Source organism: Sceloporus undulatus, chromosome 5 (genome assembly GCF_019175285.1).
Source record: "Sceloporus undulatus isolate JIND9_A2432 ecotype Alabama chromosome 5, SceUnd_v1.1, whole genome shotgun sequence".
In the NCBI taxonomy this organism is placed as follows: Eukaryota; Metazoa; Chordata; class Lepidosauria; order Squamata; family Phrynosomatidae; genus Sceloporus; species Sceloporus undulatus.
The window spans coordinates 57,000,977-57,013,789 of record NC_056526.1 but is presented as its reverse complement, the minus strand read 5'-3'; the positions used below and the strand labels follow the sequence as shown (position 1 = coordinate 57,013,789).

General features: G+C 41.9%; 1 protein-coding gene across 1 annotated transcript; it reads left to right on the top strand.

Annotated features, from left to right (window-relative positions):
- Nucleotides 1-2,656: 2,656 nt before the first annotated feature.
- YEATS4 (YEATS domain containing 4) lies at nucleotides 2,657-11,668 on the top strand. The gene is made up of 7 exons (XM_042469931.1): nucleotides 2,657-2,915; nucleotides 6,447-6,566; nucleotides 7,028-7,094; nucleotides 7,199-7,293; nucleotides 9,784-9,876; nucleotides 9,948-10,035; nucleotides 10,866-11,668. Exons 1-7 carry the CDS (start codon nucleotides 2,865-2,867, stop codon nucleotides 11,033-11,035), a joined length of 684 nt encoding a protein of 227 aa, XP_042325865.1. The 5' UTR covers nucleotides 2,657-2,864; the 3' UTR covers nucleotides 11,036-11,668.
- The last annotated feature ends 1,145 nt before the right edge of the window (nucleotides 11,669-12,813 follow it).

The window sequence follows — 12,813 nt, the reverse complement described above, 5'->3', positions numbered from 1 at the left end:
CAGAGTGCAACTTCCCAGAGGGAGGTTCTGGGGCCCAGCCGGATGACCTCATGGTCTCTTTTGGTTCTGGCCCTGCTGAGGCTCTGCTTCCTGACCCTCCAGGCCTTGCCATGTCTGCTGGGCAACAGAGGAAGAGGAGGAGAGGAAGGTGAGGTAGGCTTTGAGTGGGAGGAGAAGCCCCTCCCCGGCTGAGATGACCCCCTGGAGGCCGCCGCCTCCTCTTCCCTGCTGCCACTGCCTCTTCCTCCTCCGACGCCCCACCACCAGCTTGCCATGCGCAGATGCTGGAATCCATTAATGGCAACTCAGCAGATACGGAGGGCCTACTGTATACGCCTGAAATGAAGAACTAAAGGCCTGTAAAACATAAGCTATCAATTTATTCTTGAAATGAAATGGGGACCAAATTACCTTGACACTGAAAAGTGGAAAATGTAACATTAGGTCTGCCTATTTTGATAGTGTTTATTTCTAACCTTGTGAATGGCAACTGCTGCGTAGAAGCTCTGATATGTTACTGTTTTACATGTACAGCTGTCCCTCAAAGTAGATTTGAATTGTACAGCTGCATCAGGCGGACAAAAGGGAATCACCGATATCAGTGGCTACACATTAGCTTTTGTGCCTTTCTCTGTGCAGTACATTATTTGGCTTTTTTAAACTTCTCTATCACATTTAGAATCTCATCCTTGGTGTCCAGTCCCTCCCATGGACACCAAAATATGTGGATGCTCAAATGCCACTAAATGCAGTGGCCTAGTGGTGCCCCTTACATAAAATGGTAAAATAAAGCTTTGCTTATTGGTGTATGTGAGTGAGAGAGAATATTTTCAAGCTGTGGCTGCTTGAATCTGTGGATACATATCACCAACAATTTGCATACTTTCCCCATCAAAGAAGATCCCATTATATATATTTGTAACGCTTAAGTGCTAGCTTCTGAACTCCACCATACATATACATTTTGGGTTTCACAAGTCTTAATTTTTTTAAAAAATAGCCATTTTACAAGTTGATACTTTATCATCCTTTGTTGTTTGATTATGTTGTTGTACTTGCATTCACTGTAACAACAAAGTTGATTTTGTAAAAAAAAAGATTTAACTATGGTCATTGGCAAAATTCAGTTACTCATGCACACATACACATAACTGTTCTGGAAACTATGTTTTACTAAATACTATTTTAACAGATCGTTTTATAGGCTATTTTTCATGGGTTTTAAAATGATGATTTTTATGATTACTGGGAAGGACGTCACCACAAAACTACTCTGGCACTTGGTTTGCAGCAGCAGAAGTCAGGACACAAGGGAGGAGAGAAAAGCAGCTGAAAAAGTGGGCAAAAGGATTTAATAGGGGTCTTCCTGCCACATCGGGATCGTGGGAGAGTATGTTGGCCTGGTCCACCTGTATATGGAATAGCTTCCCCATATCTTTCAATTGCACAGCTGTTTGAAAGAGTGGCTGACACAGCTGGGCTGCATGGCTTTATTCTTCTAGTTGCATTTCTGCCCCTTTGAGTTCGTAATGTATGTGATAGGGCTGCCATAAATTGTGAACAACTGGAAGGCACAGGACAACAACACTGTCCTTTGAAGTAGACATAGAGAGACATAACACAGACTTGGGCTGCATCCACATGGCAGAAATAATCCCGTTTGAGACTGCTTTAAGTGCCCTGGCCCAGTGCTAGGGGATTCTGGCAACTAGTTTTGAGAGACATTGAGCCGCCACTGTCATAGAGCTCTGGTGCCATGATAAAGCTACACTTCCCAGATTTCCTAGCACTGAGCCAGGGCAGTTGCAACACTCTTGAGCTGGATTCCTTCTGCAGTGCAGATGCAGCCTATGTTTAGCTGGATGCCTTGCACCATGTTTTGCAACACCAATCTGGGCTCAAAGAGTTTTGCAGATTTAGGTGGGGCGACTACCCTCTCACAGAGAGATATTTGGGCAAGGAAGGGAGTAAAGGTGTAAGTCCTTGCCCATGACATTTTCCTTCACTTTCAACATTTCTGCCATTGCAGCAACTTAAAACTTGATTTCAGGAATTAGATACACAGACATCCAAAGAAAAGCCTAAATTCCAGGCCCTAAAAAGTGCCCTTAAAGGCCCCAGATCCCGTCTGGTCTAGGAAACTAAGCAGGGTCGGAGCGCACTCTCTGAGGAAGCAGACTGCAGCCTAGGAAAGCCCATGCTGCCAGTTTCTTTCAGTGAAGGCCTCTCTACAAGGGACACGAAGAAGGCCACTCGTCCATAGGGCTTCCTTATCCACCGGTGTGCTGTAGTGACTATTTGAGAGCTAGACTAGGGTTCTCTGGAGACCAGGGCTCAAGTCCCTGCGCAGCCATGGAGGCCCACTGGGTGACCCTGCGCAAGTCACACTTTCTCAGCCTCGGAGGAGAGCAAAGGCCAGCCCCCTCTGAGGAGGAAAACTGGTTCACAATAGGCTCGCCCTAAGTCGACTCGAAGGCGTCCGGCCACTAACTTAGCCTGGTCTGCCGAGAGAGCTCGGTTGTCACCATCAAACTACAACTCCCAAGATTCCTCGGGAGAGCACCATGACGGTTCAAAATGGCGCTTTAAGCCTGTAGTGCGCATGCGTCGTGGCGGCTGCTACACTGAACTTTCCTGACCCGGAAGCAGTTGGGTGGGTGAGGAGTGGGTGGGTACGGGCGATAGCCCTGGCGGGGATGGGAGCCACGGAGAGCGGGAATAACCGCGTGGAGAGAGGAGCGGCGGCGGCGGCGACTGTACGGGTGCCTGGTAAGGCGAGAGGGCCGATGGCGGAGGCTTCCCCCTGAGCAGCTGGGCCTTGCTGCCCCTCGAGCGGCGCGAGGAGCCTGCCTTTCCGGTGCAATATGTTCAAGAGAATGGCTGAGTTCGGGCCTGACTCCGGCGGGAGAGTGAAGGTGCCACAGCGCGAGCGAGAGAGAGAGAGAGAGAGAAAGGGGAGGGGCGGGGTTGCTCGCGCACGCGCACTCGACGGAGTGGGAGGGGCGGGGAGGCGCGCGCGCGCGCCCCCGTTGGTCCTAACGGTCACTTTTGAGTGACAGCCAGGGAGGTCCCCGAGGTGGGCGGGGCTCCGTTTCCAAGTTCTACCCTGAGCCTGAGGGGAACCTATCATATCCCTGCCATTGCCTCCTCCTTTTGGGCCATGTCCTTTTTAGATTGTAAACCTGAGAGATGTCTAATTAACTATCTCTAAGCCGCCCTGAGAGCCTTTCTGGCTGAAGAGAGGTTATACATACAGCAAGCTAATAAATACACTTGTCCCTCCATATTCATCAGGGTTAGAGGCACAAGACCCCCGTGAATATGGAAAAGCTGCACATTACAAAGGAACACCATGTTTTTACCTGAGAGGACGCCTCTCTAGGAATCTCTAGGTCCTCCAGAGCAACTCTGAGGCCAACGTCCAACAGACATTGGAGGAGCTACAAAGGCCTAGTAGAGTGGTCTCTCTAGGAATAATCTCTAGGTCTTTCAGTGCAATGTTGAGTTAAAGTTGACCATAGAGTTGCACTGGAGGACCCAGATATTCCTAGAGAGAACATATTAACCATGGCCATCCTCTGAGAAGGTGTGACTTGTCCAAAGTCAGCCAGTGGGTTTTTCATGGCTGAGCCAGGATTTGAACCCTGGTCTAGGATGCACCACGTCGCAGAAACAATCAGCTTGAGACGTCTTTAACTGCCCTGGTTCAATGCTAGGGAATTCTGGGAAGTGTGGTTTTGTGGGATGTTTAGCCTCTGTTAGAGAGCTCTAATAAACTACAGTTCCCTGGATTCCCTAGCACTTCGCCAGCGCAGTTAAAGCGATCTCAAACTGGATTATTTCTGTGGTTCGTTTTTGACCGTAGTCTAACGCTCAGACCACTACACCACACTGCCTCCCATCGCACCCAAGCTCTCAGACCAAACTGCAAATCCCAGGATCCCATGGGATAGAGTCATGGCAAAGTAGTGTCAAACTGCTTTATTTCTACAGTGTTACACATACTTATTTTTACTTTATACAGAGGTCCCTCCACCTTCGCTGGCGTTTGAGGTGAAGGACTGTGACACACACAACTAAGTTTCACTGATGACAGCACCCTGGGCCTTTTTATCCCACTGCTGCCACCAAATTTATATGATGCGCACCCACCACAATCCACTCCTATGATGTCAAGCTGCCACCAAAATATGTGAAGACAACACTCCTTCACCTCATTTCTTCTCCTTAAGATGGCAGCCCTATGGGGTTTTCTAATCCCACTTCTGCCACCCGAGTTTTGTAATGTGAGTAGCATGGCATTAACTCAAGTCCAGACAAGTCCTCCTTGAATCAAACAAATAAAACTTTATTTACAAGAAGGTTTAAACAGTATTTTTGGTTATTGATATGGTATCAATAAGAAAACAATATCTGAAAATAACAAATATTTATGTGTGTTATTTTACAGATATTGTTTTCTTAGTTTTATTCAGTTATAGATTTAGTTAACTTCTCCCCACTCTCTCCTGTAATCAACAAATTTATATCCACCAGGACTCTCACACTGTCCTTCACTTTAGGTTTCTTTCTTAAACTTATACCAGCCGCCAAGGCTAAATATCCCTCAGGATATGACCCCGCAGCAACTCCCTCTCTGGAAGTTCTGTGTGTAAGGAGTCCCTCAACACTGGACCCTATATGTCCCTCCCTTCTGGGCTTTACGTATAACTGTCCCTCTCTGGACATAGCAAGACCCTCTTGCTCTGAAAGCCAAACCCTATCCGAAGTTCTTAATTGTCACAGCTGAGCTTTCAATCTCTCCCTGCCAGCATCTCATTGGCTGAGGGCAGCTGGCTCATGATTGTTGCTAAGCTAATCCATCTGTTCTCCACACTATATAGGCACCTATATAGGATTGCAAGAACCAGCTTGGTGTAGTGGTTTGAGCATTGGATTGTGGTTCTGGAGAACAGAGTCTGAATATCCACTCAGCCATGGAAACCTACTGGGTGGCTTTGCTCAAGACACACTCTCTCAACCTTTGAGGAAGGCAAAGGCAAACCTTCTCTGAAGAAAACTTGCCAAAATAAATCCCCTGATAGGTTTTCCTCAGAATCGCCATGAATTCGAAACTACTTCAAAGGCGCATAATAATAAGAAAGGATTGCACTGCTACATTGCAGTCCTGAGGTGTCCTTTTTTGAGATGGAGTGCATTAAGCCTCTGAGCCTTGGCAGCCCAGTTCTTCTTCCATAACATCCAAGTCCCAGTGGTTTATTTTGTATATTCAAATCCTGGCACATGTATTCCCTCGTGGATCCCATTGTGAGAGAAAGGTGGAACATACAAGTGAAATAAATAATTATGAATAATAAATATGTCCCTTCAAAGCACTGGTTACAACCATATTGGCTCGGCAATAACAATGCATATTTAACAACTACCAGAAGGCAGGTTCAAATATGTATCTTATTATTTTGTGGATTTTGGAAGATGTAATTAACTAGAAGTTCTAAAATCTATTCTCATTAGAATTCAGGAAGAGAGATTGAAAACTTGGGTTGAATCTAAATAATCATATTATATAAAGTAAACTCCTTGAACTCATTGGACTAAAGTTAATCATAAACTGACATTTTATTTAGTTTGTTGCAGGTGTGTCTATGAGCTTTATCACACTAGTGTGATCCCACAGACAAACAGGAGTTAAACATGATTTAAATTAAATTCGAATTTAAACAAAACTTGCAAAGTTGGGGAATTTATCACACCGAATTGCTCCCAAAATGAAAAAACGCGAAGTTAAACCGCATTTAAAGTGGAGAAAACCGGCAGCTTTTTATTTTCAGGATGTTCCAAAAGTAAAAAGCTGCCAGTTTTCTCCACCCTTAACTGTGGTTTAACTTCACACTATTTCATGTTAACTGAGAGGTTGTGTGATAAACTTCAGGCATTTCTGGGTTTTCTTCACGTTAAATTGCATTTAAATCCATTTTGCCCATGGGATCTTGCTAGTGTGATAAACTCTTCATGACTTGGGCAGTTTTGAATTCCTTAAACAAAACAAAATAGGCCCAGAATTGTAGCTGCTTATTTGTAAAAATTCAAATGAGAGCTAATCTGACAGGGAGAAGGTTCAGTTTAAAATAAATGTTTTAGTCCACTTAAATTACCTTTGTTTTCATTTAATTTAAATTGTTTAAATTGGTTTTAAATATTCATTTCCCTGAGGTCCTGTCACTGAGGATGAGATATAAGTCTTTTGATAATTGCACATGTATTTATGTGGAAATTATGTGTGTGTGTGTGTGTGTGTGTGTGTGTACACACATATACACACACACACACATAGGGGAAAAATGAACCTTACTATAATTCTATGTGAGTGATAGAAAACTTGCTCATCTGAAAAGTGACCATTTCCTGAAAATTATTTTGTGTGTCTTTTAAAAATCTTTCTGAAGGGTGTAACTATTGTGAAGCCTATAGTGTATGGGAATGTTGCACGCTATTTTGGGAAGAAACGAGAAGAAGATGGACACACACATCAATGGACAGTTTATGTTAAACCTTATAGAAATGAGGTATGTAAAAAGGAGGAAAATATAAAATAATATTTTAACCCTATCCTAAAAACGTACAATATTATACAGATTTATCTAAGGTAAGCATAAGTGCTGTTTCCAAAAACAGAAACTATACAGTAAACAAATGATAGTTATATTTAAAAAACTTACTGGGATAACCTGGGGAAAATGGTGACCTGAAGCAATTGACCTTTGGGGAATCCCCTTTCGTTGCTATCTTTAGGTTGAACACACTTCATTTCTTAGTAAATTTACTCAGCCTTGGAAGTTTATTTCAGAAAGCTTCTTGGGGGAAAATTACAGGTCCCACAAATATTGCAAGAAGCCACAGTTTAACAACAGCTAATAGTCTAAACCAATCTGGTAGGCTGCAGAGAGAACAGACTAGAAGGGGACAATGAAGGAGTATAAAATGTATTTCTGAATGTGTAAGTAAGTGTTGGCTGTATTTGTTCTAGGATATGTCTGCTTACGTAAAGAAAATCCAGTTTAAGTTACATGAAAGCTATGGTAATCCACTGAGAGGTATGGTTAAATGTGATCTGTTTATTTTATTTAGTAGGTACAAATTTTCTTCGCTTTTCAAAGACTGTGTGGTTTGCATTCTTTCTTCTTTTTTTCTATTTTAGTTGTAACTAAACCACCATACGAAATCACTGAAACAGGGTGGGGTGAATTTGAAATCATCATCAAGATATTTTTTATCGACCCTAATGAAAGGCCTGTAAGTAATCTTTCCACCACAAATAATAAAGTCCTGTTTTTCATATCTAATTATTATGTTGGTGTTTCGTATTGATTACATGTTGGCTCCTACATGCTTTGCTGGAATCATTTCGGAAGCGTGCCTTTGGGGCTGAGCTGACAGGGAAAACCAAGCTGATCTTGGTTTTTCCAAAACTGGTTGGAGACAAGTCTATCTGCACAACCCGCTCCCATGGCGAACCAAACACAGGCAGTCTGCACTATGCCATATCAAGCCACTCCTCTTTTTTCCCACCTCCCCACCATGCATGCCCATCATCGCACAAACACACCATCTGGGACTGGCAATTGCCTCTCTCTTCCTGCCCAGCTGCCTTCCCATTGGATACCCTGTGTGGCTAGCCACACAGTCGCATGAGTGGTTCACCACCCATGCAATGATTGTGCACCCAGTGACACATTGGCAAAGAATAATCATGGAGGCCATACACACATGCCCACTCCCCCCCTTCACCCCATACCTCCATTGGACTGTCTTGTTTGTGTATGTTTTAATTACATCCATTGCATTATTGGCGACCTGCCATGTTTGTTCTACTTTTGCATCATGGGGTGTTTGACAACTCAATGGTATGATCAGTCAACGGTGCAGCTAGCCACTCATGTGCATGTATGCTCAAATGGAAAAACTGTATGGCAAGCAATGGTGCTGGTGGCTGCTTCACAGTGCTCCCAGGTTGCATGCTCTAGACCACTTCCATACACCATCTCAGCCTACCCTTATTCCTGCACTCATGCCGTGCTGTACAGTTTCTCTGTTACAGTGAGAGAAACTGGGTCTGCTGAAATTCTTCATTTTAAACCCATAGTAACAGCCCAGTGTACCAATTTTGATATCTGTTTATTTGCTGGGCATCACTAGTGTACTTAGGTTTACCTGATTTGCGCAATGAACTATGGCTTTCTGAACACTGTCTTGATGTAGCTCAGTTCTTTTGGATTGGATCCCTAGTTTCTTGTGAACAGAACTTTGTTTCTGGTATGATCCTGCTGGAGGAGTGGGGTGGTTTTTGCCCTCTCTTCCTTCCCCCTTCAGGATCCAGAAAACCTGTTCCAAATGGCTGTTGGATCTTCCAGTATGTAAATTGCGTGGAAAAGGAAATATGGCGAGAGGAAGGGAAGAATAGTTGAAAATCACCTTTCTTCAACAGGAAGCACAGGTGGATCTTAATCCCTTTTGTTAATGGGTGGTGGGGGTGTTGCTGTGGCGGAAATGAGGGTGTTGGACTCCCAATGATAATTCTATTCCCCCTAATGAAATTTTCCTTCTGTCCCCAAATTTCTAATATTGCAATAACTTAAAACTGAGTTGACCATTTAGAAATGCATTTTAGGCATCCAAAGAAAAAGGGGCAGATAAAATTACAAAGGAAATGTGAATGTAGCAAATACAAGAGCTCTATGTGTGAACATTTTCTGTGCTTTCCTCTAATGCTAGAAACTGAAGGGGACAGAAGAAAAATTGAATCTGGGAGGCAGAATTTTTGTTTGAAGGACTATGCCCTCATTCTCCCCCTCCCCAGTGTAACTACATCTCTGATGGCAGGGATATTCTGGTTTCAGCCATTAATCTCTCCATTGCTTTATGTTAAACCAGTATAGCAATAGTGTAAGTGCAGAGAGACCATATATATATATATATATATATAACAGTGTTTATTACAAAACATGGGCGCGTTATAGATGTGCACAAAGTACGCATGGAGCACGTATTAGGGTTAGGATGGGGCGTCACTTCCTGACACCCCTAACCCTAATACGCACAGAGCGCGTAGAAAATGGCAGTGCCCTATACACATGGGCGCCGCCATGACTACGTCATGACTGCGCCGCCTCTAAAAGGGGCAGTGCGGAAGTGACGTAGTGGGGCTGTGCGAGGGTGCCTGGGGCACCCTTTCTGCAGCCTCGGAAGGAGCTCTGTTTTGGAGCTCCTTCCAGGATTTGCATCGCTGGCGCAGCCTCTACATGGCTGCACCAGTGACACAAATGAGAAAGGGGCCTGCAGCCACCGGGTGTCCTTGGGGCATGAAGCCCCAAGGACACCCCTTTCCAGGCCGTGGGGAAGCGGCCTTTTGTTGCTTCCCCGCAGCCTGGAAAGCGGCGGATCGGGGCCTCAGAGGCTGCCGTTATGGCAGCTGAGGCCCCGATACAGCGGGGAAAGGACCAGTTACAGGCCGCCCCAAACAGGCGGTCTGTAACTTGCCATGGTTTTTAAAATGTTGAATCTCACAGCAAAACTGATGTTTGTGCTTTGAAACCAAATTTAGAAATTAGAAACGCACATGGACAAATATAACGCTTGAATATATAAGACTAGATAACTAGTTTTTCTGTGATACTATGCTTTTAGTATTAAAACTTGTCTTGATATGCAGAAAGTTAAAATATTGAATTATCTTGTAGCATAGATTTTGTAGTTTGTAGTAAACAGATCTTTTTTCTTGCACAGGTGACCTTGTATCATCTTTTGAAGCTGTTTCAATCTGATACTAATGCAATCTTGGGGAAGAAAACTGTAGTTTCTGAATTTTATGATGAGATGGTAAGAAAACAAAGCATCAAAGAAAATGTGTTTATCTTAGCTTGAGAAATTCATTACTTTTTCTTCATTAGATTTTTCAGGATCCAACTGCTATGATGCAGCAGCTGTTGACCACATCGCGTCAGTTAACGCTTGGTGCTTATAAGCATGAAACCGAGTGTAAGTGTTGAATGCCACAATTACATGCAAAGTTTTGTTGAATTAGACTTTGATTTTTAAATACTATTTTTGAGGATGGAAGCCTAGGCACACAACTTTACAAGATTCTTTATAATTTATATTAAATATAGTTTGAAAGAAGAATTTACTGTTATTTAAATTTATTTTTGTGATGGCTATAATTTGCATGAAACCCCATCTGGTTTCCACCTCTGTTAGTGCAGATAGAGGTCAATCAACCTGCAGAAAATAGCTGTGCATTCTGATCAGTCTTGAAATGCAGTACAGTTTGCCCTCCGTATCCACAGATTCTTCATCCATGAATCTAACCATCTATGGTTTGAAAATACATTTTTTTAAACATCGAAAAAGCAAACTTTGATTTTGCAATTTTATATAATAGAAACCATTTTCTTACACTGTTGTAAGCAATGGGACTTGTGAATCCATGGATTTTGGTATTCACGGGTGTCCTGAAATCAAACCTGAATGGATCCCAAGGGCTTACTGTATAAGAAAACCTTTCCTATACACAGATCATATGGCAGCATCCTAGCAAAATTAAAAACAGTCTAGTGCAGAATGTTGTGTCATGTGTGTTAACATAAATTCTAGCTTCTTAACATACAATTCTTAAGCTCCACCTAGAATTGAATTTCAAATCAGAAATCAAGCTTGTTAAATACAGTATCTGTGTACACATCTTAATGTCTTTCAATGCATGAAAATTACGGTAGATGAAATGGGATAGTGATCTTTTCCTAAATATTCATATATGCTTTGGAGTGATTATGACTGGTAATAAATGCTGTATACCTTTTTCCTTGCAGTTGTTAATGTAGAGGTAAAAACCCGAGAGAAGCTAGAAGCTGCCAAGAAAAAAACCAGTTTTGAGATTGCTGAACTTAAAGAAAGATTAAAAGCAAGTCGTGAAACTATCAACTGCTTGAAAAATGAAATCAAGAAACTTGAGGATGATGATCAGTCTAAAGAGATATAGCTTATATTTGCTCTGGGACTGGAATTAAACTCTGTTCTTGTAATTAAATTGTTAACATATGAGGTGATGGCATATAACAAGGCTCCAAAGGTAGGAGAGTGAGAATGTGTATGCGAGAGAGATTCAGCATATGACATTTCACTATTAAAAGTTTTTTAAAATAAAGATTATTTTCATAGTTTAAATACAATTGTCTTTTCTTTTTCTTTTAATAGCATAGTGCTCTGTTTATAAAAAAAGAAGGAAAAATAGACCCACCCCCCGTTATCCTTGAGAGTTAATAGACATGCTCCTCTTGTAATTTGCTGAGCCTTATGTGAAATCTCACCACAGTATTGGTTAGAAAATGTTTAGAAAACATACTGTTTGTTTACATGATAAGCATTTGTTGACTTAGATAAAAAGAAATTCTGTGTTGCACTGGTAGATAAAGTAACTGTGTTGTTACTTGCCACTTCTTTTTGACTTTATCAAAATCATTGATAAAACGAATGTGCCATTGCAGAAAGAAGAATCACTGATGGATTTTACATTGGTGCAAATTGAAAACTGATCATAATTCTAAGTGAATTGATGATAGTAACTATACCTATTGCTTTGAGTTCCATGAATAAAAAATACCATTATGAAACATTGATATATCTTTTCTTTAGTGCTTGTGACTGCATAATAATGCTTCTTTATCAGAGATTATAAAACTTACTGCTAACTGGCAAGACATACCATTTGATGTGAACATTATTCTGTTTAGTCTTCAGGAGAAAAAAAAAGAACTGCTGTTGCCTTTTTATCAGCTTGTTGCAAATTAACTAATTCCTGATTTTCTGCTTAGTGTGAGTAAAATCAAACATACTTTTTCATAGGTAAAGAAAGATAGCTTCATTATTGAATCACATACCAATTTTAAGTGAACTATAAACCCTGTTCAGACATTCAGCCTGAATGTATGCAGGTGCAAAGCTGTTCATGTTACCCCATATCCCAGGACAAGCTAGCCCCTCATTATGTTCAGATTCTTGCCTTTAAAAGCAATAAGCTCTTGGAAAGAACTGCTTGCATTCTCTTGGATAGAAGTACAGATATCCAACACAGACCCGTGGCTTTATCAGCTGCATAAAAACTTCTACTTGCAACCAGGATGCCTTTCCATTTTTGAAAAAGACAAGATCTGAACTAAAAGAGGCAAGGCAAAAACCTCATGGTATAATGGGATGAGGGCTCCCTGCATGATCCTCCCTATTTGCGTGTTCAGCCTGCTTTGTTCACACGGAATGCCTGATTGCTGGAGCTCATGCAGAGAATATTATGCTGGGCTGACCTTGGTAAGGTTCAGGATGTCAGCTAATTAAGCTGTTGAGACTTTTAGTGTTAAATGTCATTTTGTGTAAATTTACCATTGCCCACTGTGTACTTCATCTGTCAGGTCTTTCTAAATCTGAGGAGAGGGTGGAGATCATGCATGTTTCTAATGGTGTTAGAAGACTTCCTTAACATTAAAGATTCCCAAATGAAACACCAGAATCAATAAGTTGTTTTACTGAAAGGTAAATTTCCAAGTAGGAGAAAAGTAACTTAGCAGAATTAGATTGTGTTATGGTGTATTTTATTTTCGCAAAGAAGAGTGATACAGTATCTAATGTGGTTTAACCAAATGAGAAGAGATCAGATGTGAGAAGAAGAGTGGCAGTAGCACAGAGTGGTTGGGATTAGTGTATGAGTGGATATCCACTTGTGTAATAGAATTTTCTCATGTCTCTCCAGTAAATCTGTTCTGGAAG